Genomic DNA, 22,760 nt, shown 5'->3' with positions numbered 1-22,760 from the left:
TTTTTCTTGTTCCAACAAGTGTCTGCCTTCTGCGCTTTGCCTTTCCTTCTACCTTCAATTACATGGTTGTCTTCTTTTTCATGCAAAATATTCTGTATACAGCTATAGGTATGTATTCCCTCTATTTGTAGCATGTAAGTGTTTCAAATAGTTTGTGTGATCTAAATATGCTCCTCTAAGGTACATATAAAGTGATCAGATAGCTACTGAAAACAAACCACAGCAATCATATTAAACAATCAGAGCTTGGTAACCATGCCGCTCAGAGATTTAACTGCAATCAGCTGAAGTTTTGTTAGACATGACAACTACACTTCTTAATCTATTGCATTTGAGATACTGTAATCAAGCAGTCACAGCTATGTATTCTAATAGAATAGTCACACTCTCATTAACTGTGTTAACATCAAAAAGAATTATCCATGCCACTTTCTAATAGCTTATTCAGCTCCAATACTGCTACAAGTATGGCTGACATTTGGATCAAGACACACTACCGTGTGTCATGTGGCCAAAAAAGCTAGCATACCACACCACTAGACAGATGCTAACAGTGTCGTGGGGTGAGCTTGAGTGTGTATTTTTTAAAGGATTGATGGCAGTGATAACTGCTAAAACAACCTAGGGAGTTGTGTCAAGGGTTCATAATATTATTTATGGAGCAGAGTGTGTAGTAACTGCTAGTATAGCCTTTGCAAAATCACTGCTACAAGGTTAAGTTCACTTTTGATTATATGTACACCTCTGCAATGCTTTCATTTAATGTCAAGGCTTTGATCTAAGAGAAATAATAGATTATTTTACTTCAAGAAGTGATTAATATTATGAACTCTTGGTTGCATATAATATTAATTCTATAGCTAGCTACATAAAAGATTTATTGGCACTACATGGTACAAATAGGCATGAGTGAAATAACTAGTGTAAAATAATAACTACAATTATAACAACAATGTAGTTCATGGGTGTAGCCAGCGAGTCAGTGAGGAATGCAACTGTGAACACCTCATCATTGTCTGAGGTTGATGGTCATCCTTAAAGACGCTTTCCCAGTCCCATTCATCTATGTGTTCACCATCACTGGCATCCCCATCATTTATCAATGCAGTTACATGTGTAATCTACTTGGATAAATTGTTGTGACATAAACCATCCTTGGTACACATATGGCAAAACAGTAATCTACGCTGATAACTCCCATGATATGAATCATTACACATTACCAAATATGGCAAAGCAGTAATCTACACCATTAACACGCTGTGATATGAACCATTACACATTATCAAATATGGCAAAGCAGTAACAAGCTTTATAAATTGTTGGTGTGACTGCATATATGATTAGATTAACAGAACTTTTTGAGCTGGTGTTATTGTATCATTTTAATTATTAGTCATGTATATATGACTTAGCATTTTAAAAATTGTTAATTTAAAAATAAAGTAGAGATCTATGCAATAAAAAGTAGTGAAATAAGACATGAATGATGGTATTACAGCATAGCTCAATGGGAAAGTCCCTACTTTGGTATTGAGCAAAATTATAGCTAATGTGCCAAAGTAGGGACTTTCCCATCAAGCTATGCTGCAATACCATCATTCATATCTTGTTTCACTACTTTTTATTGCATAGATCCCTACTTCATTTTAAATTAACAATCTTTAAAATACTAGTTTGTTTAGTTTTTTGTTGTAGCACAGCTACAGTAGCTAGTTACAGCTTATTAAAGTACGTACTGTGCAAAAATTGAAAGCACATACATTGTAGGCCTGTAGTAGCATGCATAGCTTACCTTTGATCGTAGTAGAATTAGCACTCAGATCTATGACCTGTCTCAGTACGATGGTCCGCATTCCATTCGCCCCGGCCAGAAGTTGTTCAAGCGAACAGGCCCTTTCAGTTGTCTGGAGCTTAGCAGGATAAAGTAATACAATTTCCACTCGAGTACTATTCAATCACATGAATCATTTGCTGGTCTCACCGTCCGGCACTAAGTGGCTGAGTCAGTGTTCAGAGGAACAAGCTGTTGAGTATCAGTCTGTCTCAGATCTCTTTGTCGATTGAAGTCCAGGCATTGGCAAAAGTCGAAGTGACAACTCAGCAGCCTTAATGTTTCACGTGCAACACTTGAAATTATAAGTGCCCGCTCTTTCAGCAGCATAAGCGCTTTCTGAAATAATTTTGTGGTGTCTACAGAAAAGTGTTGATACAGAAAATTAACACCTTGATGTGGTTTCGATGCTTGAAGAAGAAGACAACCAACCTGATTGAAGATAAAAGGAAAGACAAGGCGCACAGGGCATACACTCGTCGGAACCCCAAAAGGCTCATCCCACTGGTGAGTTTGTCGTTGTGGCGTAAAATGGTGACCGTGCACTGCTTCGTTTGGGCTCTAGGCTTGCGACTGTGGTCAGGCAGTGAGTGAGGCAGTGAGACTAAAATTGGAGTTTTTGGCAATTTTTAAAAATTTTATATTCAGCCACCTGTAAGTGTTTTGTTGTATTTAAAGCTGTTTTATGTATTATGTGGACTAGTACTATCATAAAGGTGATTTTCGACACGTAAAATGTCTGTAGGATGATTTTTAAAGGCAGAATTTTGGGTGGCACGCGAAACATTCACCACGATCACTACTTAAACGGTACAACCGTACCATTTGATTATACCTATGATTGTGATTATTCATGTACATGTATATATGAGACAATTTACAAAGTATTAAGTTAAAATTATGGTGATGGAATATGTGTACTGCTTGATGACTGTGGTGATGGAGTATGTGTACTGCTTGATGACGGTGGTTATGGAGTACCTCTTAATGACGGTGGTGATGGAGTACCCCTTGATGACGGTGGTGATGGAGTGCTCATTGATGATGGTGGTGATGTAGTAGTACCCTTGATGACGGCATGCAGTGATGGAGTACCCTTTGATGATGGCGGTGATGGAGTACCCCTTGATGATGGAGGTGATGGAGTGTTCCTTGATGATGGCGGTGATGGAGTGCACATTGATGAAGACAGAATATTTCATGACAAAGGATCCAAGAGTGTTGGTGATGGACAAGGGAAATTACCTGCTGATGGATTAGGGTAATCACCTGACGTTGAATTGGAATTGCATTAAAGTGGTCTCATTTGTTGGGAGGAGCATAGTCACATGATTTGCTGATACAAGTGATTGGTTGTTAAGCAGTGGTTCAGATGTATACTTACATTGTGTTGCACATCCTCATGAAAGTGTTCTTGCAATACCTTTCTTTTCTTTTTAGTAATAAACTATCATATCATGTTGTTCAGGTGTCTTAGCTCTTCTCTGTCTGTGGTATTCTCGCTGTCTAGCTACTCTTGCTTGTTTCTGTTCTAAACTTTCTTTGTCGCGTCTCTGTCTGTACAGTTCCCTATGCCTTCGTCTACATCTGTCTTCTTGACTTTCACAGGAGCGTTCAACAGTAGCACCTTCCATCCTCCTTTCACTCGAGTTTCAGTGTCCTCTAGCGTTTTTCCAGGGGCGCTTATGAATTTACGCACTTAAAAGGCTTCTATTGTCAGCTTACTTCATTGGCTATTCATTATAACACTTTCTTGTTGCACTTGAAAGGCTTCTGTTATTCCGCTATTTTATTGGCTACTTTACAGTGAAATTACAGAAACAAGGCCGTGCGATTTAGGATTAATTGCACTCCTACTATTGAGACTAATGTATGGCAAACTAAATCACTATGTGATTAGTATAGGTAATCACACACACATTTGAGTACAATTAGGGAATAATTGTATGAGTAACAGTCAAAATTGCATGAGGTGAAGCCAAGTGAAATTTTGACTGTTACTCATACAATTATTTCATAATTGCACAAAAATGTGTGTGATTGCCCACTAATTACATGGTGATCACCCTTCATGGCTTGTAGTACACATCTATCCAGTTCTGTGTGGCCATTAACTTCTACCAGGTGATTGCATCATTCTTCTTTTATTACATCATTTGCACTTAAAATACTTCACATGTCAGCAATTCTGATTGGCTACTCAAAATATCTTAAAAGGCTTCTATTGTCAGCTTATTTGGTTGGCTATTCATATCACTTTCTTGTTGCACTTTAAAGGCTTCTGTGATTCTATTATTTTATTGGCTACTTATACAGTGCAATTACAGAACAAGCCATGCAATTTGGGATTAATTGCACTCCTACTATTGGGACTAATAATGCATGGCAAACTAAATCACTATGTGATTAGTGTAAAAACAAACCTCAAACCAGGCTTTGGGTATATACGTATTTAAAAAGAAGTGAAATTCATGCAAGCTGTATAAAAGGGTGCAGCCTTCAAAAAGCCTGGGTAAAAAAGCTGTGAAATCAAAGATGGCAGCCATCTTATGGCTGCAATTATGTTAATGATAATAAATTTTATTAATGCACAAAGGCCATTATTAAAATTTATTATCATCCATGTCATTGCAGCCATTTCATGGCCGCCACTTTTGATTTTACAACTTTTTCACCCAGGATTTTTGAAGGCTACACCTTTTTATACAGCTTGGCTGCTTTTGTGTGGATATAATTACTGTGGCATATTATGGGTACAGCAGACTGTGCACTGCTTACCTTGTTAGGCATCTCTTTGAATTTCTTTACAGCTTCCTCCAACTCTTGCTTTAACTGTTCAATTAGCTGGTGTTTCCGTAACTGAAAGGCTGAAAGAAGACATATGTCCATATATACATGTTTCATAGAAAAATTTGTCCAGGGGAATAAGGGCTATAGTATGTTCATGTTGAGCTGATTCCTGAGAAAAAGAAAAGCGAGTTTTTTTTTTCTAAAGAGAAATAACATTGTGAAGAGCAGACATGGCTTCGTTACGAGCTTAGGAAAGGGTCATACCACAATATGCATTTTTATGGCATCCAAAGGGAATGTGTGATGAAACTTTGATTGGTCATAAATAAAATGTCAGACATTTGAATTGATCAAGCAGTACAACAAATGAGCCAAAATTCAAGAACTATTGTGATTCCATCCAATAGCTGTATAATGGTTATGAGGAAACAGCTCAACATGTGCATACAATATTTGTGACCAAAAGGCTAGACTTTTGGCTAGTTGTAAATGGTAATGGGGATAGCTATAAGGTCACACTGAAATTATTATAGCACTAAATAGTACAATATCCACATTTTGCAGTCTATCATTTACTTCCCCATACCTTAATATACCAGTCTCATAACAGCTTTTTAAATTTCTTTCGTGGTCCATTATTCAATTAAAATTACTTTACAATCCAATCTAATTATTATAATTTTACAGCTGGTCACTATTAAAATTAAAATTGCTTTACAATCCTAATTACATGACAATGACTGTTTTTGAATTTTTTCTATTTAAACACCCAACCTCATATGAATAGACATTGTTTCAGTGCTACAGATTTTGGATGGTACCTATCAAACACTTCAGTACAAAGTTCCGTACGTAACTTTTTTGCCAGTAAAGTATGAGTTTCTTTTCATGCAACTTATTGTTCTCTCATGTCCTTTCATGCCATGTACATTTTTTCTCTCATTGTGCATGTTTTCAAATCACTAACACTTCTTAGGGCTTTTGTTCTTGCAATAAATTTCACTGAGTAACAGCTTGCTTTTAAGGAAATTGATAAGAATGCACATATGTTTCTTTAGAAACATTCTACTAGAACGCATACCAAAAAACCCCTTGAAAAGCATATCCTTTAACTTTAAACAACCCTGAGGTGATTCTATAATAGGTACACTAATGAGTATCAAGTAGAAAGGAAACACTTCCAGATAAAATTGAAATTTGCCATTTAGCTTTATTAAGCCTTGATTACTTGTTTTTCATCTGGGATTTGCATGCCAGTGGGAGGTAATTCTCATTATAACCTATTACAGAAAATACTACAAACCACAGCTTCAATTCACTATAAAGGTTAGCTTAAGCTTTCTAAATGCTAATACTTACAATTTACTGCCATTTTAGAAATGCAAAAGACATTTTCTGTGCTGTATAATGATGGCCAACTTTCTCAGCATCAAAATACATGTGCACATAATTAATAATAGCAATAATGAAATTTGAGGCGGTAGGATGAAAGTGGCGGGGATGAGAAAAATTAAGTTTGCCTGGATTTATTCATATCATTTTTTTTATTTCACAAGCATAGCAAAGTTTATCTGTAGAATCACTTGATGGATCACTGTGCGTGTCTATGACATGTTTTTGCTTTTGTTTTTGAATGAAAACATCCCAAACCAGGCTGTATATATATGATCATGCAAAGAGTTGGGTTTGCTGGTGTGGGCTGCTTGTTCTAATGAAGTCTGTTTTGTTAGACCAGGAAGCTTACGTTGCAAGGTGGTTTTTTTGTTTGTTTTGGGATTAATGTATATGGGCAGGCTAAAACACTCTAATAGACAGTCACCTACAGATATCCAATGCAGTTTAGTGTATCTGTGCATCTAGTGAGGTATTTTAGTTCATATTAACAGACTCTGTATACACATCGCAATCCAAACAGTTTCTACCAAATGATTGACCATATTTAGAATTCTATCTTTCATTATCAATTAACAAACTACAAATCCATAATGGATTAATCAAAACTACAGAAATTAGATGAATAAAAATTTCAAAAGGGGAATAGGTGTCACTGAAAAAAGCCATGAAACAAGAAAGGATTGTTGGTAATGTAAACCACAAATTTAACTCAAAAGGATGAATGAATATTATCATAGATAATATAGGGATTAGCAACGGTAACGTCATGGGAGGTCCAGACTTTGATTGGCCATATCTTGCTAACTCTACTTTGGTTATTCATGAACTTACCTTGACAGCTTCCTCTTCACAATCACATCAGGTCAAATCACGGCAGTACGGAGCCAGTTTGTCTCCAACTTCATCGTTATGGTTGCCCAGGTGTGGCACCAATAATTTTTATGGTGCTATTACTAAAGACCCTGACAAGGCACAAGAAATTTTTCAAAACTAAGTCCACAATGATTGAAGATTTGTATGAAGGATATATTTCGTGAACTGAGGCTGATTCTGTCAACTACTGAACCTGTAACCAAGACAAGTCAAACCCGTTGTCCGTAGTGATGTCATCGTTGTGAATCCCAATTTACTATATTATCTATGGTATTATGCAATGTTTCTTGACGAAGTCAAATTAGGGATTTTACATTACCACCCCAGCAATCCTTTTTTGCTTTTTACAGCGATCCATACTCCCAGTTTGAAATTTCCAATTTTTAAACCAGGCTGTGGGTGCGTGCCTGGTTTATTGAAATTGTTTTCCAAAAAGTGTGCGTGTATGTATGTATGTATGTATGTATGTATGTATGTATGTATGTATGTATGTATGTATGTATGTATGTATGTATGTATGTATGTATGTATGTATGTATGTATGTATGTATGTTTGGCTTTCCATACCCATGTGAACAAAACTTTGTTCACTAAAAACAGCCTTTATGTGAGAAATAAACACCATATATATAGAGCCTTGTATTAAACATCCAGGAAGGTAAGCTTTGGTTTAAGGTGGTTAATACATGCCGGTTTGAAATACGGGTGAAATGAGTTTATAAGGATGTGATGAAGGCCTTTCCCAATGGGCTCTATGGACGCCAACAGCCGAAAAACAACACTGCTGGCCTCCTAGGCTATCAGGTATTACGAATTCCTTCAAGTTGAAAAGGGGGCATGCCCGTACATACATGTACGTGAACGAAAATGAAGAGCAGCTTTGAGGCTTTGCCTGGAGAATTTGTGTAAGAAAATGCTATAGACTAACTATAGCGGTTTGTTCGAGGTACAACTCCTTAGCAATGTAATTACATAATTATGAAAATTATGAAATACAAATTACAATGATTCAATTGTGTATGTAGCAACAAAGAAAAACCCAAATAAATATTAGTTTAATACACTGTTAATTAATTCCAGTTAGGTTTGTTTGCTGCATGGCGCCTGGTTTTTAGAAGTAGCACAACATCAGCAACATCAACTTGTTTATTCAGACTGTATATGGGAGCATGACAGTAAATACGTTGTGATAATTCTGACCCATTGGTCACAGCTTGGTGGTTAAATGTCACATATTTAAAAACATAATTTTCTCAACAGGCTACAAATTTTAAGACTCCTCGGTGCTTTGAGCAAAGCGCTGTTCAGCTTAATCATAAATTATAGAGGTGTAAATGACAATTAAACTGAATACATAATTTTCAATTTCCAGCAAACCACATACTACTGGACAGAGTTGGCATTGTTACTCAAAACTAGTTACATTTACTCGTTACTTCTACGCCATGCAACGCATTACAGTTACACATTACTCACAGAAAAAAGTCACAGTAATGAGTTACATATGCTGTGCTTCTGTCTGTAATGCGTTACATAATATTATTACTTTTGCAGTAATAAGTAATATAATGTGTTACATGATGAAGTAGTGAGTAGTATATAACGGATATTACACCCGGAAATTGTAACGAATGTAACGCGTTACATCTTTTTAAGGCACATTGTAGTCAGCCTTGTGATTGGTTGCATTTTGGGCCAAGACAGCACTGGAGTCAGAGTTTGCAGGCGTGCACAAAGAGTGATAGTGTATATATGGGGAGAGTCTTTGAGGAAGGTTGGACTTACTTTATAGCTAGTAACGGATAAATGTAAAATATGTAATATATTACTAGTTACAGCCCTCAAAGTAATGAGTTATATGCACGTAACACATTATATTACTTATTACTGCAAAAGTAATAATATTATGTAACGCATTACAGACAGAAGCCCAGCATTCAATTTTTTACTAGTACTGAGTTTTAAAGGTACTTGGTAGCACTCAACCCAAACTCTAAGTAATTTGCTGCAAGTATAGCAGATTTGGAATTCTGCAATTTTGAGGTACTGTGTTTTAATTTGTCACTGGCTTGGCTATAAATTATCAATGAAATAAATGCAAAAAGCACTCCGGAGCCTGAGGAGAAAACATTTCAGAGGATCTCCACGGTGCATCTGATCATTATGTAGAACAAACTTTCAAGGCTACTTGGTAAGTTTTGAATAGTCTTCCATGTGTGCTTGTTCCAACTTGGGCCTTGCGACTGTGGTCAGGCAGGCAGGAAGGAAGGCAGGCAGGCAGGCAGGCAGGCAGGCAGGCAGGCAGGCAGGCAGGCAGGCAGGCAGGCAGGCAGGCAGGCAGGCAGGCAGGCAGGCAGGCAGGCAGGCAGGCAGGCAGGCAGGCAGGCAGGCAGGCAGGCAGGCAGGCAGGCAGGCAGGCAGGCAGGCAGGCAGGCAGGCAGGCAGGCAGGCAGGCAGGCAGGCAGGCAGGCAGGCAGGCAGGCAGGCAGGCAGGCAGGCAGGCACCACAGTTGCAAGGCTAGAAGTCAAACAAAGCAGTACATGGCCACCATTTTATGCCACAAAACAAACTCACCAGTGGCATAGGGTTCCAACGAGTGTGTACCCTGTGCACCTTGTCTTTCCCTTTATCGTCAATCAGGCTGATAATCATCTTCTTCATGCAATAAAACCATATACTGTAGAGGCAATGAGGCATTAATTTTTCCTATCAGAACTTTCCTTGCAGTATATTTAGATGCCACAAAGCATTTACGCTTGGTACCCTTAACTTCATGATAGGTTCAAGACTACGAAGTAACTTTGTAATACAAAGTCCATAATGACTGCTTGTTTTCACTGAGAATTAGTTTACAAACACAACTTCTTTGCTAACAAGTTAACCAATTGACATAGTTAGCAATAATATGCACAAACTGTGTAAAATATGAGGTCTAGAAGAGACAAATTATTGTGAAATGTGATAAATATTGCCTATGCGATAATATAGTGAAGGCAAAATACATGCGATAATGGTATTGCGAGCACTTGCTTATGCGATATTGGCGATTTATTGAAGTATTGCTCAACCCTACATCTGGCATGCGAGACTATTTGGCTTGGTGGAACTGGTTAATCAAAAAAACCTCATTGATGTGTCTTTCCTTAGCTTTCCCTATATCACACAGTACAATAGTAGAAGGTTTAGGCTTTTCTGACCAAACATATTACCCTATAATTAGCCTCACAATACCTTCATGGTACATTGACAGAAGTTGAATGGTACTAATGTTTATGATATTTGATCATGTTGCTAGCAAAAATTGAAAAGACAAAGTGATTTTATTATTTATTAATGCTTTACAGCACAAGTGCTGAAGGTCTGTAGGACACCTGGTCCTACAGCCTGCTCAAAGACTTTAGCTACAGAAGGTGTGTTTGAAAAGTTGGAAAAAATCCATGACTGGACCAAGGTAGCCTTGAATCTGCAGCTATCTAATTTGTGCTCGAACGCTTACAGGAGTCTACCAGGCGGTCAGGATGTTTTCTCCTTGTTATTTTCATGTAATTATATCCATAGGAATTCTAGAGAGTAACTCATTATCTCTAAGTACTCCAAGTAGAACCAAACGGACACTAGTTTATTTATTAACGCTTTACAGCACAAGTGCTGAAGGTCTGTAGGACACCTGGTCCTACAGCCTGCTCAAAGACTTTAGCTACAGAAGGTGTGTTTGAAAAGTTGGAGAAAGGACAAAAAATCCATGACTGGACCTCGAACCTGCAGCCATCCGATTTACGCTCGAACGCTTACAGGAGTCTACCAGGTGGTCAGGATGTTTTCTCCTTGTTATTTTCATGTAATTATATCCGATGGGAGAAGTTTAATCAGTCCATTTCATGATCTAGGGACAAAAAAAACAAACAAAGGACTGGTAACGCACAGTATTACTAATAAAACAATCTTGGTTGATTAGTAATGATCAAGCATGGAGACCACACCTCTTAACAGTCCATTTACTCAATCATGATAACCACACACCCTTATTATTGGTCTACATAATGCTAGCACAGCAAAAATATGAAATAGTGGCCCCCTGGTAGATGAAAGGCTGACTTGAGATACTCTAATACAGCAGTCACCCTAATAAAACAGTCATACGTATATAGCTGTATGCTATAACAAAAAAAAACTAGTATATTAAAATAGGGATCTAAGCGATAAAAAGTAGTGAAACAAAAGATGAATGATGGTATTACAACATATAGCTCAGTGCTATTAAGTTACGCTTGTCTGAAGGCATCAGTCAGTCAGTCAGTCAGTCAGTCAGTCAGTCAGTCAGTCACTACAAAATTCCACTGAAATTTTTTAAAAACAAATTTGTAGCAAGCGTTTCAGGTCACTTTTGGGCTTGGTTATTCCTAACCAATACTTATGAATTGCTCTGTCCGATTCTGCCTGAACAAAATTTGTAATTGCCATGGTAACAGCATGATGCCACTATTTAATTAGAACATTTACTTCTGTGATTGACCGTCCAATGGATTTGGTATTGCATAAGTTGCTCCTTAAATTACTACCATTTGTTGTAAATTAGCAACCTATAAACACTTTTGCATTGATTAAATTTAGATGATCGGATAGAGGAAGCTTATGCATGTGTAATGGCGGCTGAACAAAATTTATACCGCCTTCAGAACACGAGTTATGATAAGTAATGTAACTTACTCCATAGGCTGCTGTACATTTATTTTATGCATAATAATATTTTACGGAAAACTTAAAGTATGGGCTATTGTTTTGATATGGGTTTGTGTGGGGGCAGCAAATAAACCATCTGGTCACTGTTGCACACATTCTGTGACCACTGCCAGAATGTTGGCAGAACCAATCAGATCACTTTGTGGACTCTGTAACCAAACAAACACCAATTAATCAAATTCTTAGTTCAATAAAGGACTGAAAACTGTTTTTACAATCAAAACTAATGTCAAATTTACTGGATTCCGCTAGGCTTTGCCCGTTTTCGTAAACAAACCACCATGACTTCCGCATACTTCAGTTTATGGAAACTGTGACAGTTTGATTTATCGGATTCCCTGATGTCAGGCGAGTCCCGTGGTATATTAGATTTTGCTCTAAGACGAATGGAAAGGGCAGAAAGAGCCTTATTCTGGTGAATTACGCATCATCAGGTACATAAATAAATGCTGGAAAAACAAAGTTTTTTTTGCGACTTCACTGTGAATTTATCAGTCAAAGACTCAGTACGGGTTAATTCTTAATCAGTGCGCTTCAACACATAAAATGATACCAAGTTTAGTGGATTTGGTTGAGGATAACAGGTGGATTTGTCCACCCGTGTAATTAATTTCTCCAATATACTTTTGTATGGAGTGTGCATTATGCCTTAATTAATCAACAATGAATAAGTGACACTGTGGTAATGTTACAACCACAGTACGGGTGGCATTATATAGGGCAATTCAAGGGCTCTCTTTCATTGCATAATGTGCTGTAGAAATTATGGGTGCTAATGCCTGTACTTTTGTATACAGTGCAAAACGCATGTATTTTGTATTGGACAAGGTTTTTTGAATCAGCTTGTTTGACTAACCTGAGGTAGTGAAAGGGATACAAAGTATATATCATATGAAGAAGTTTACTACATGGCACGGACATTATTTTGTTTAATCACAAAACACTGTAATTTTCACAAACTAACTTGCAGAACTAATTCACAATGCTTTTGTTTCATTGTAACACTAATGTAGTGAAGTTAATGGCTGTCAAGACATCAAAATAGCTCAGAGCATTCCTTTCCAAATATCCACCATTCAATTTGCCATAGAAAAAGTAAGTGATTTTCAACCTTAAAATGACGACCTTAAATTTCCTCTGATTTCCTTCTGCTATAGCTCATCTTAATCGCTATTCACTGCTCTTTCCAAATCTGGTTCGGAATCTGAGGTATCTATCACGTGTCGCGGGCTATTACACCTTTTATTGCATGCCCCCAAAACGCCCAATACAAAATGTAGGGGAAATTTGCTACACCTGGTCGGTTTAGGCCATTTTGATGAGCCTAAATTTCCGTGAATTGGACGTCTTTTGGCTTCATTGTACTCACAGGGAGTTGCTCTACATGTATCAAATTCAGAAAGTTACTAAACAGACTAGAGGTAGGCAGTACACGATAATTAATTTAATTTTTAATGGTTTTTCAATCGAAATGGACATGCCTGTTCTAGCTGGCATTTTTGCCATGAACAAAAGTATAGCAAATGTCTGCAAACTTCTTCATATGTACATCATTTTAATGCCGGATAAATTTTGTGCACCCTTTCTTTAGATAAAATTGATAATAATTAAGGATAAAACTTTGTATTGTGAAAAAAAATTATACCATTGGTAGAATGGCAGTGATTTGACGAAGTGTACAGAGTAGTTTTGATACGGGGCTTAGGATGAAAAAAGTATTGGTAAAGGAATGAATATGGTTCGCTATGGATTTGTGAAAAGGGGTTTTTACAGATGCGCGCACGCCTTTACTTTACTTCTTCGCTTTATCAAGACACACGGTAGTGTGTCGTGTACCGTGTGTTGTGTGGCCCAAGAAGCCGGCGCGCAACACCAGTGAGTATATTGACAGGAAGAAAATGCAATTTTCGCACCTCCGTAGCTCTGTGCTGCCTTGATGAAACAAGACGATTTTTGCTGTGGACACTCCCTCCAACTTCAGCACTCCACATTCCAAATTTGAGCAAAATCGCTTCAAGCGTTCCCGAGATATGCGACTTCAAAAATTGGCTTAGTTTCTTTGTTTTTTTTCTTCATATTTTTCTTCCTCTTTTCGCACACTTACAAAAACTGCTATAAAACGCGAACGCCATATCCGATCGCCTTGAAATTTAGCACACAGAAGGGGAGTATAAAGGGCACATCTCTGTACCGACTTTGGCTGGAATACGATAAACAGGCAAAGAGTTATGAGTGATTATTCACGAAAAATAACACCAATATGTTGTCACGTCTACAGGGTAAATCACGCATGGCAAGAAGCTGAAAATCAGTGGGTGAATAGGTTAACTATTGAACCTCAAACCTTTTATTGTTTGAAAGAAATCAAGCTAAAAACCAGGAAGATACAACGAAAAAACCAACAGTGTGTAACAATTATGCAATCGAGATTAGCTAATAAAAAACTACTGCTTGCCACGCCTACCAGATAAACCACTTGGGGTAATGCTTTGAAAATCGGTGTACAGATGGAGTAATCATCTTAGAAAGGCTCTTCAATGGCGTAGAAGAATCTTAAAGCCACGGAGTTATAACACGAATTGGTGTAGCAAGTGTGAGATCGAGATACTCTAATAGAGCAGTCACCCTGAAGAGAATTCAAGAGATCAGCTAGAAACAAGTAACCTGTATAGAGATCAGCTATAAACAAGTCACCCTGTAGAGAGATCAGCCACAAACAATTCACCCTGTAGAGAGATCAGCTAGAAGAAGTTACCTTGTAGGGAGTTCATGCAACTATAGAAAGAGATAGTTCAACTAGAAGAAATCACCTTGTAGAGAGTTTAGCTACAAACAAATCGCCCTGTAGAGAGATCAATAAAAGAAGTTACCTTGTAGAGAGTTTAGCTACAAAGAAACCATCATGTAGAGAGTTCAGCTGCAAACAAAGCACCTGTAGAGAGTTCAGCTACAAACAAATCTCGCTGTAGAGAGATCAGCTAGAAGAGGTTACTTTGTAGAGAGTTCAGCTACAAAGAAACCATCATGTAGAGAGTTCAGCTGCAAACAAATCACCTGTAGTGAGTTCAGCTACAAACAAATTTCCCTGTAGAGAGATCAGCTAGAAGAAGTTTCCCTGTAGAGAGTTCAGCTACAAACAAATCACCCTGTAGAAAGATCAGCTAGAAGAAGTTACCTTGTAGAGAGTTCGGTTACAAAGAAACCATTCTGTAAAGAGCTCAGTTGCAAACAAATCACCTATACAGAATTCAGCTACAAACAAATCACCCTGTAGAGAGATCAGCTAGAAGAAGTCACCTTGTAGAGAGTTCAGCTACAAGCAAATCACTCTGTAGAAAGATCAGCTAGAAGAAGTCACCTTGTAGAGAGTTCAGCTACAAAGAAATTACCATGTAGAGAGTTCAGCTGCAAACAAATCACCCTGTAAAAAAATCAGCTACAAACAAATCACACTGTAGAAAGATCCGCTAGAAGAAGTCACCTGCAGAGAGTTCAGCTACAAAGAAACCATCATCTAGATAGTTCAGCTGCAAACAAATCACCTGTGCAGAATTCAGCTACAAACAAATCACCCTGTAGAGAGATCAGCTAGAAGAAGTTACCTTGTAGATAGTTCAGCTACAAACAAATCACCCTGTAGAGAGATCAGCTAGAAGAAGTTACCTTGTAGATCGTTCAGCTACAAACAATTCACCCTGTAGAGAGAGCAGTTAGAAGAAGTCACCTTGTAAAGTGTTCAGTTACAAAGAAACCACCATGGAGAGTTCTGTAATAAATATATGTATTATCTATAATTTGTACATTTACTGATAAAATCAGAAATATTTAAAGTACATCTGCTTCATCTTTTCTTCTTCCTGTGGTAAAGAAAAAAAGATAGGTTTAAAAAGTCCCAAAGCCGGCTATAGGCCGGCTTTGGAGTATACAAATACAAAAAGAAGTAAAATCTAATCCAAAACAGCCAAGCTGTAAAAAGAGTGCGGCCCTCTGGTGAAAAAAGATGTGAAATCCAAGGTGGCAGCCAAGAAATGGCTGTGATGATAGGTTAATGGTAAAAATTTTAATAACGACAATTTAGGTGAATTTTGGTGCCGCTAGGTCTTGGCACAAAATTCACCTGAATTGTCGTTATTAAAATTTTTACCATTAACCTACCATTACAGCCATTTTTGGCAGCCACCTTGGATTTCACATCTTTTTTCACCAGAGACTTTTTGAGGGCCGCACTCTTTTTTTTACAGCTTTGCCGTTTTGGATTACTGAGATATACTTAACCATAGATAACATACCCTGTTTATCTATGCTTAAACCGGGTCACATCCGCGTCTGACTAGGCTATAATCAGGGTCAGTGGGTCATGATCCCGGTTTCAACCCTGCCCCGGACCAGTAAAGAGAGCGTACCTTTAAGGAGTTCTTTTCCCAGTGTCTTACTAGACGGGTTTTCTTTAATAAGATAACAAAATTGTTCAATTTTCTCAGGCGGAAGTTTTGATATGTGTAACACCGTCTCCCGTCTTCGTTTCATGATATTCGAAAAGGATTCCAGTTCATGGTAATGGTACTCCGACACCATATCGTCTCTCAAAAGCAGTCCTATTAAATCTCCATATGGCAAGTGGAGCTCCAGTTTGTCCAAAAAAGTGAGTAAGAAACTGCCGAAGATTTGGCTACTCATCGCGACGTAGCTTGACTCTGAACCCGAATTGAACCCGAACTGAACCCGAACTGAACCCGACCTGAACCGGAAAGAACCAACCGGCGTCTTGAAGTCTAGCTAACCACAAAAGTTTTAAAGCACGCGCAAGCGTTTAGTCTGGCGCGAGGTCTGGCGGTCCTCTCCCTCCCCGCCGTACTTCGCCGCGACTGATCTTTGCGGGGTCCTTGGACAGGGTCTAATTTGTCGGGGTTTGTTGCATCATAGATACGTATCTATGTTTGCACCATCATACCCACGGGCTCCCCTGAGCGTATTCAGTAGTGTTGAATAGTCCTTGCAAATTGGTGCCTGATAGCTAGTACCACAATCGGTTCCATAGATATGAAATTCCAGGGTCATCATCAAATGAATAGGTTTTGCCAAAGTCATAAGTCTACAATAACAATTAGAATTAATAATAAAATGGACCAGTGTGAGTAGCTACTTGCATACTTATTATTATTATTATTATTATATTTGTTACTGTGCAGAAATCAAAAAGATTGTTGTGCACAGGTGTGATCATAATGCATGTTCAGGTTGGTACAAAACTCATCTAAGGTAGGGGAGTGAATTACAAAGGGGGGGAGTGTGTTCCAGAGTCTGATTGTAGAAGGGAAAAAGGGAAATTTATAGGAGTCAATCATAGTGACAAGCTGTTTATAATATCCTTCCCTTGATGGACGATGATTAGGTATTAGATCATTTGTAGGTATACTTAGATTGCCATTAATTATCTTATACATTGTAGTTAGCTTAGACTTGTTTCTTCTTTCTTCGAGGGTAGGTAAATTTAATGATGACATCATTCTTGTTACACTACTAAATCTAGAAAAATTATTGTAGCAAAATCTGGCTGCTCTCCTTTGGATGGATTCAAGTTGGTTTATGTTGGTCTGGGTGTGGGGGGCCCAGACAGAGGATGCATATTCAACATACATGTAAAAAAACATTGATTGTAACCCCCAATATTGAGAATGACACTAATGGTTGATGTCGTACAGCATAAAAATCCTTCAAAATAATAATTATACAAGTTTTTGCTATTCCATTATAAACCAGATGCCTAGCTCATTCAAAGTATTTAGGCGTTTTAGTAAATAGCTACCAATTGATCACATATTTGAATTGGTTACTATGGATTTCACAATAAACGGTAGCTACTTTGAAATGCAAATAACGTAGGACTGGCACACATGCAGACTGAAGTGTCTTTTGGCTAGTTTATAGCTTTTTTCTTGCCAGTTTTCTTACATGAATTCTTTAGCCAGTACTCATGGATACTAAGAGTAGTGAAGGCCTTTTTACCAATAATCTTCATGTCATTGTGCAATATTTAAATCCTAATGACATAGGTTGGACAAAGTGCTCGAGAACAGTTAAAATTGCCAATCAAAACTAACAAGGATAAGAATAATATTATAGTGGATGAACTGTCTCATGGTCGACCTAACAAGGATAAGAACAATAGTTAGTTGTCTCGTGGTCGACCTGGAACTCTTGAAAAGTTTTTATACATTCTAAAAAATACCAGGGAAGTACAAATTTCAAGACCATTGCTGACAAACTTGAAAAGGGTATGATATATGTCCTACATGCATTACTACATATAGAAGTATTTTATTCTATATAAGTACAGTATGTATGAAACAACACTACTAGGAAAGTTTTACACACTTAAATTTTTGACAAAGCCACTGAAGGATTTACTGAATGTTTACGATCATATGTGGCAGGGGAGCTAGTGGGCTGGAGCCTTTTCTTGGCTGCCTAAGATGGGCCTATCCCACTCGAAATTATATTTCTAGGACCAGTCACATACATACTTATGATAGAAACCAACTGCTGGCAACAAGTTAGTTTTGCTTAAGTTCAAGTTGAATGCAGAAGAAGTTCCGGATCCCAACTCTTAAAATCAAAATTCACCTGGAAAGTTTTATGCATTTAACGGAGTTGTATAATCTGACTCCTTGTATTAAGGACAAATAGTTGATGTCCATTTTTGGGAAACCTTTGACTGCAAGAATATCTGTTTCTGGAAACCGACAGGTTTAAAGTTGCCATATTTTGATTTATGCAAATTTGCACTTTTGTACCACATTGGCTTTGTTCCTTAACTACACAATACACTACTGTATGACTTTGTTTACTGTAATGACATAATTCATCTGTGTTCTATTTAATAGACTGGAGACAGCTTCGTCAGTCAAGCCATAGTATAGTCATTTACAGTATGATCAAAGAGTAAATAAACAAAGTTCTGCAGATAAGTATTATAAGTTTTGTTTCATGCTACAAATGATTTATTGAGTATGTAATCGGTAACTGAACATAATGTTTCATCTTCATAGGCATTATTTTAATGATAGCATGATTGATTATCATTACCTACTAGTTATCATTTTAACTGAGAACTATAATTTTTGTATCATTAATGTAGTAGCACTTTATGGTAGGGATCGCAAAGATATTTTCTAATACTGAACACAAGCCAAACATTTCCATTACAATTACTTGACACTATTGGTCGCGCAAAATCAACCCTAATAGAACAGTCATTCAAATACTCTAATGAAGCAGTCAGCGTTTATTGCAGGATGAAACTGTTGTTAACAATATGCAGTTCATAATATTAGGAATTCTTGCTTTATATGTGAATGGGTACAGTACTACCATGCCTTGAAGTGAGCAAATTGATTGCAGATACACTTCACATAATTATACAGTTTTCCATATGTATAATGGGCAGAACATAACTAGCGAAATAGCCTGCATTTTGTGGGCTACACATTTGTCACTGGTAATTTATTTCCTAATGTTTTTGACACCATTGATTTCCTTTGATTATGTATCCTACAAAAAGAGTTAACAAGCAAATGTAAGGAGATTACAATCTTTAAATTTGAGTAGGAATTATACCAAGAAAATGCACTAAAACAAGGGAGGTGCTATTTTCAGTCATGGCTGTACTGTTGCTGACAAGCTACAGTGGAACCTCAAGAATGTGATACCAGCTATCCAAGTACCAAAAAACAAAGTAATTATGTCATAGTTTGCCAACATTATCTAAACATTACTGTTAGGTGAACCCCAGAGGTTCTGATAACTGAGGTTCCACTGTATATGGAATAATTGTCATGTATGGGACATATACAGCCAATTCAGAAGTACAATGAATAATTTAGTACAGGGCTGCATGGATCTAGCAATGAAATGAGTCGTGCAGGCTATCTGAAAAGCTACAGCTAGTTATTATTGTCTAAACCAAAGGGCATGCTACCCCAGGAAATTTTTGAAATGCATAAGGAGTAACAATTAAATTGAACATTAACATCAAATTCAGTGGTTGTCACATCTGATAATTAAAATGTCTTTACACTGAGGTTTATACAGATCTATAATCACTAACTTTAGTACTACAAACAGGTAATAGAGCACTCGACACAGTTTATTGCCATAACCTATTGTTGTAGCCCACATGTTACATATATAGTCATTGCCAATTTTGCTGTTGAATAAACAGGTTTTTCTGCTAGTGTATATGGTCATGAAGCAACTTACAATAGTGTACAAAATTGAATGTAGCTTTTCTTATATGCTCAATTTCTTGTGAAGCAATCAGAAATTTTGCATCGCATGAAGATACGCACATGATAGTATGTATTTTATTAAAGTCACCTTTACAACAATAGATGTTCACTTATGTTGTGTATATTCTCATCAGTTGTAGCTGTATACATATCCCTCATGAAACTTCATCACTTGGCAATTCATCATTTAGAGGGATATTAGACAATGGTAGGAAAAAATGTTCAAGACTTAAATAATAAATCATGTTTTTTATTCTAGAGCCTAAGTTGAGAGATTTAAACCACATTGTAATTAAAAGAATTAAAGAGTACTGGGAGTAATACTGCTTATAACAATTTGATATGGTCAATGTTGAAACTATAAAAGCAATCTACCATGCAAGAGGATCCGAAGAAATGCTTTTGGCAGACATTCAAAGACTGGTTAAATGCTGCTAATGCATGTGGTGTTAAACCAAAAACCTGGTCAGTTTTGCTATCAAAGCTAAGAGAAGTAGCTAGAAGAGCTGAGCTACATCATTTGTTGATGAGATTGAACCAGATGTATTAAAGCTATCATTGTAATACTTGAATGCTTCTAAATGTTTTGGTTGTAATGTAATATACATGATCTCTGAAGTTTACTATTTGTGTAGCTGTAAGTAAAGGTGTATAGTTATAATTATCTGCATCTTCATTAATTTTATATAACTCCATCAGTTAGCAAGTACAGTGATAGGGCTGGAACCTCTGGATGGTATTTTATGACAATTCAGTGTCATGGAAAAAACTTACACATTGTCAATATATACTATTGGTATTTCATATGGTTGATAATTCAATTACTTGATGTAGATGTTTTACTACAATATAATTATAAGATTATATTGTTATATACTGATTGGAGTGTTTCGCTACAACTTTTGTTGACAGGTTTTATGCTGGATAGAAGAGTAGATTTTTTCAGGATAATGAGAAAAGATCATGAACAGTCACCCTGCATAGTCATCAAACCAGCAGTGCTTGTGTGATCATCAAACAACTGTACTATGATACACTAGTACTGCAGATGCAACATATGCAGCAGTACAAGGCCTATAACTATGCATGACACATGCAGTATATAAAAATTATAGTTAAACATATATACATAATATTCTCCTAAAGCTAGCTAGTGAAGACACCAAAGAGCTAACCTAACTAAGTGACACAATTTGCAAAACCTTTTATACACATGCACAACTGTAGCAGAGCATTTCGGCACAACTCATGTTTCAGTTGTTGGTACATGACGTACATTTCTTACATTCTGCATGCTTGTAGCTCATGCGGTTTAAGATACTTGTAGTTTTGCTTGTATATATGGCTTGGCTCCATTACAAGTTCAGGAAAGAGTACGTCTATCATTATACTTTTGTACTTTATGGTTCTCCATAGGAAATAATAATTATTAACACTGATATTGTAGCTATGGTGAAAACTTTGATGAGCTATATCCAAATTTCAAAAACTTTTGTAGCTAATTCCATCCATAGTTTTTTTAAGATGCACATACGTATTAGCTCAACATGAACATACTATAGGTACAAGCCAATGAAAATGTATATGTAATTAAACCTCAATCCTAGATCTATGTATGCAAATGTACTCCAAACTTAGCTTATTGCCAATAGACTACAACTGAGGCCCATGACCATCGAACATAAATACTTTCTCATACATTTTTTTTGCATCTAATTAAAGTGTTTTATGTAGCTGGATGGAAAGTGTTTTGTCTATACCACCCATTTTTATCAGTTCAGTAACTTCTTAGCAAAAGCTAGAAATATAAATTTCCATATAAGGACCTTGTTTATACAAGACAACAATAAATTTCCATTTATATTTCTATTCTTTCATGCGCCAATGAATAATCTTATTCTTGTTATAAAATCATTATAGAATAATATCCTTTTCTGATCCAATTTTTTCTGCTTGTAGCTGAATGCTGTGGCTATCCAAAGAAACACCAAAAACTGCCAATAAATCTACTATAGCTACTGTTGGTAAAAATTATTGAAAATATTTTTTTACATTTAAGCCTAGCTATCACAATCCTAAGTAGATATTATGTTGCTTTACTAGCTAGTAGTATAGAATGTGCATAAAACAATTGAAAATATGTAAATGCCACAATAAATTCAGATTCATTCTTTTGAATCATACAAGCAATTCATAAATGATGGAAGTGTATGAATGTAAATCATTAGACGACAATTACAACAAACTTTCTTGGTCAATCTTGTCATACATGTACAGGTATAATGAATTATTATTGTCACTTGCATTGATTATAATACTACATGCATTTAGATATCCCTACTGGAATTGTTCAGAAGCTGTGAAATTGTATACCTCACTTTTCTTTTTCTCAGGAATCAACTCAATGTGAAGACTTGTGCTACATTGTGTACATTTCACATTGATTTATTCTTACACAATGTTCCTTTATACATGAAGTGATAACAAAAACAGTTACTTCCTATGCAACATTGGAAACTAATTATCATTTATTTGTACTGTACAATTGCATTTGTACAGTACCCAACCTTATGCTGTCCTTCAAGTAGAACTTAATTGTCAGTTATTGCAGTTGAAGTCCATGTAAAAGGAAATTGTGCATATCCATGCTTAACATGCAGGTGCAAATTAGCTGCATGGTGCCAGCTAGCTAGAATATCAGGATTTAATTAATTTTTTCATCATTGATTCTAAAAATTAATGGTGAAGTATACAATACCACATAATACATCTGCAAATCTGACCAGTAAACACCCAAGTGATAGTGAAATCATGTATAACGATATGTTGGATGGCAAAG

The 22,760-nt window shown here is 36.8% G+C and overlaps 1 protein-coding gene across 1 annotated transcript in view; it reads right to left on the bottom strand.

The window, feature by feature from the left end:
- Window positions 1–16,420, bottom strand: part of LOC136254542 (uncharacterized) — a 30,206-nt gene extending 13,786 nt beyond the window's left edge. Inside the window, exons 1-2 of the mRNA XM_066047280.1 lie at window positions 16,037–16,420; window positions 4,613–4,701 (exon numbers count right to left, since the gene is read on the bottom strand). Of these exons, the coding sequence (XP_065903352.1) occupies window positions 4,613–4,701; window positions 16,037–16,310 (363 nt within the window). The 5' untranslated portion in view covers window positions 16,311–16,420. The remainder of the gene's footprint in view (window positions 1–4,612; window positions 4,702–16,036) is intronic.
- Between the last annotated feature and the right edge of the window lie 6,340 nt (window positions 16,421–22,760).

This window comes from Dysidea avara, chromosome 4, assembly GCF_963678975.1.
Source record: "Dysidea avara chromosome 4, odDysAvar1.4, whole genome shotgun sequence".
In the NCBI taxonomy this organism is placed as follows: domain Eukaryota; kingdom Metazoa; phylum Porifera; class Demospongiae; order Dictyoceratida; family Dysideidae; genus Dysidea; species Dysidea avara.
This window is presented reverse-complemented; position numbering and strand designations above follow the sequence as displayed.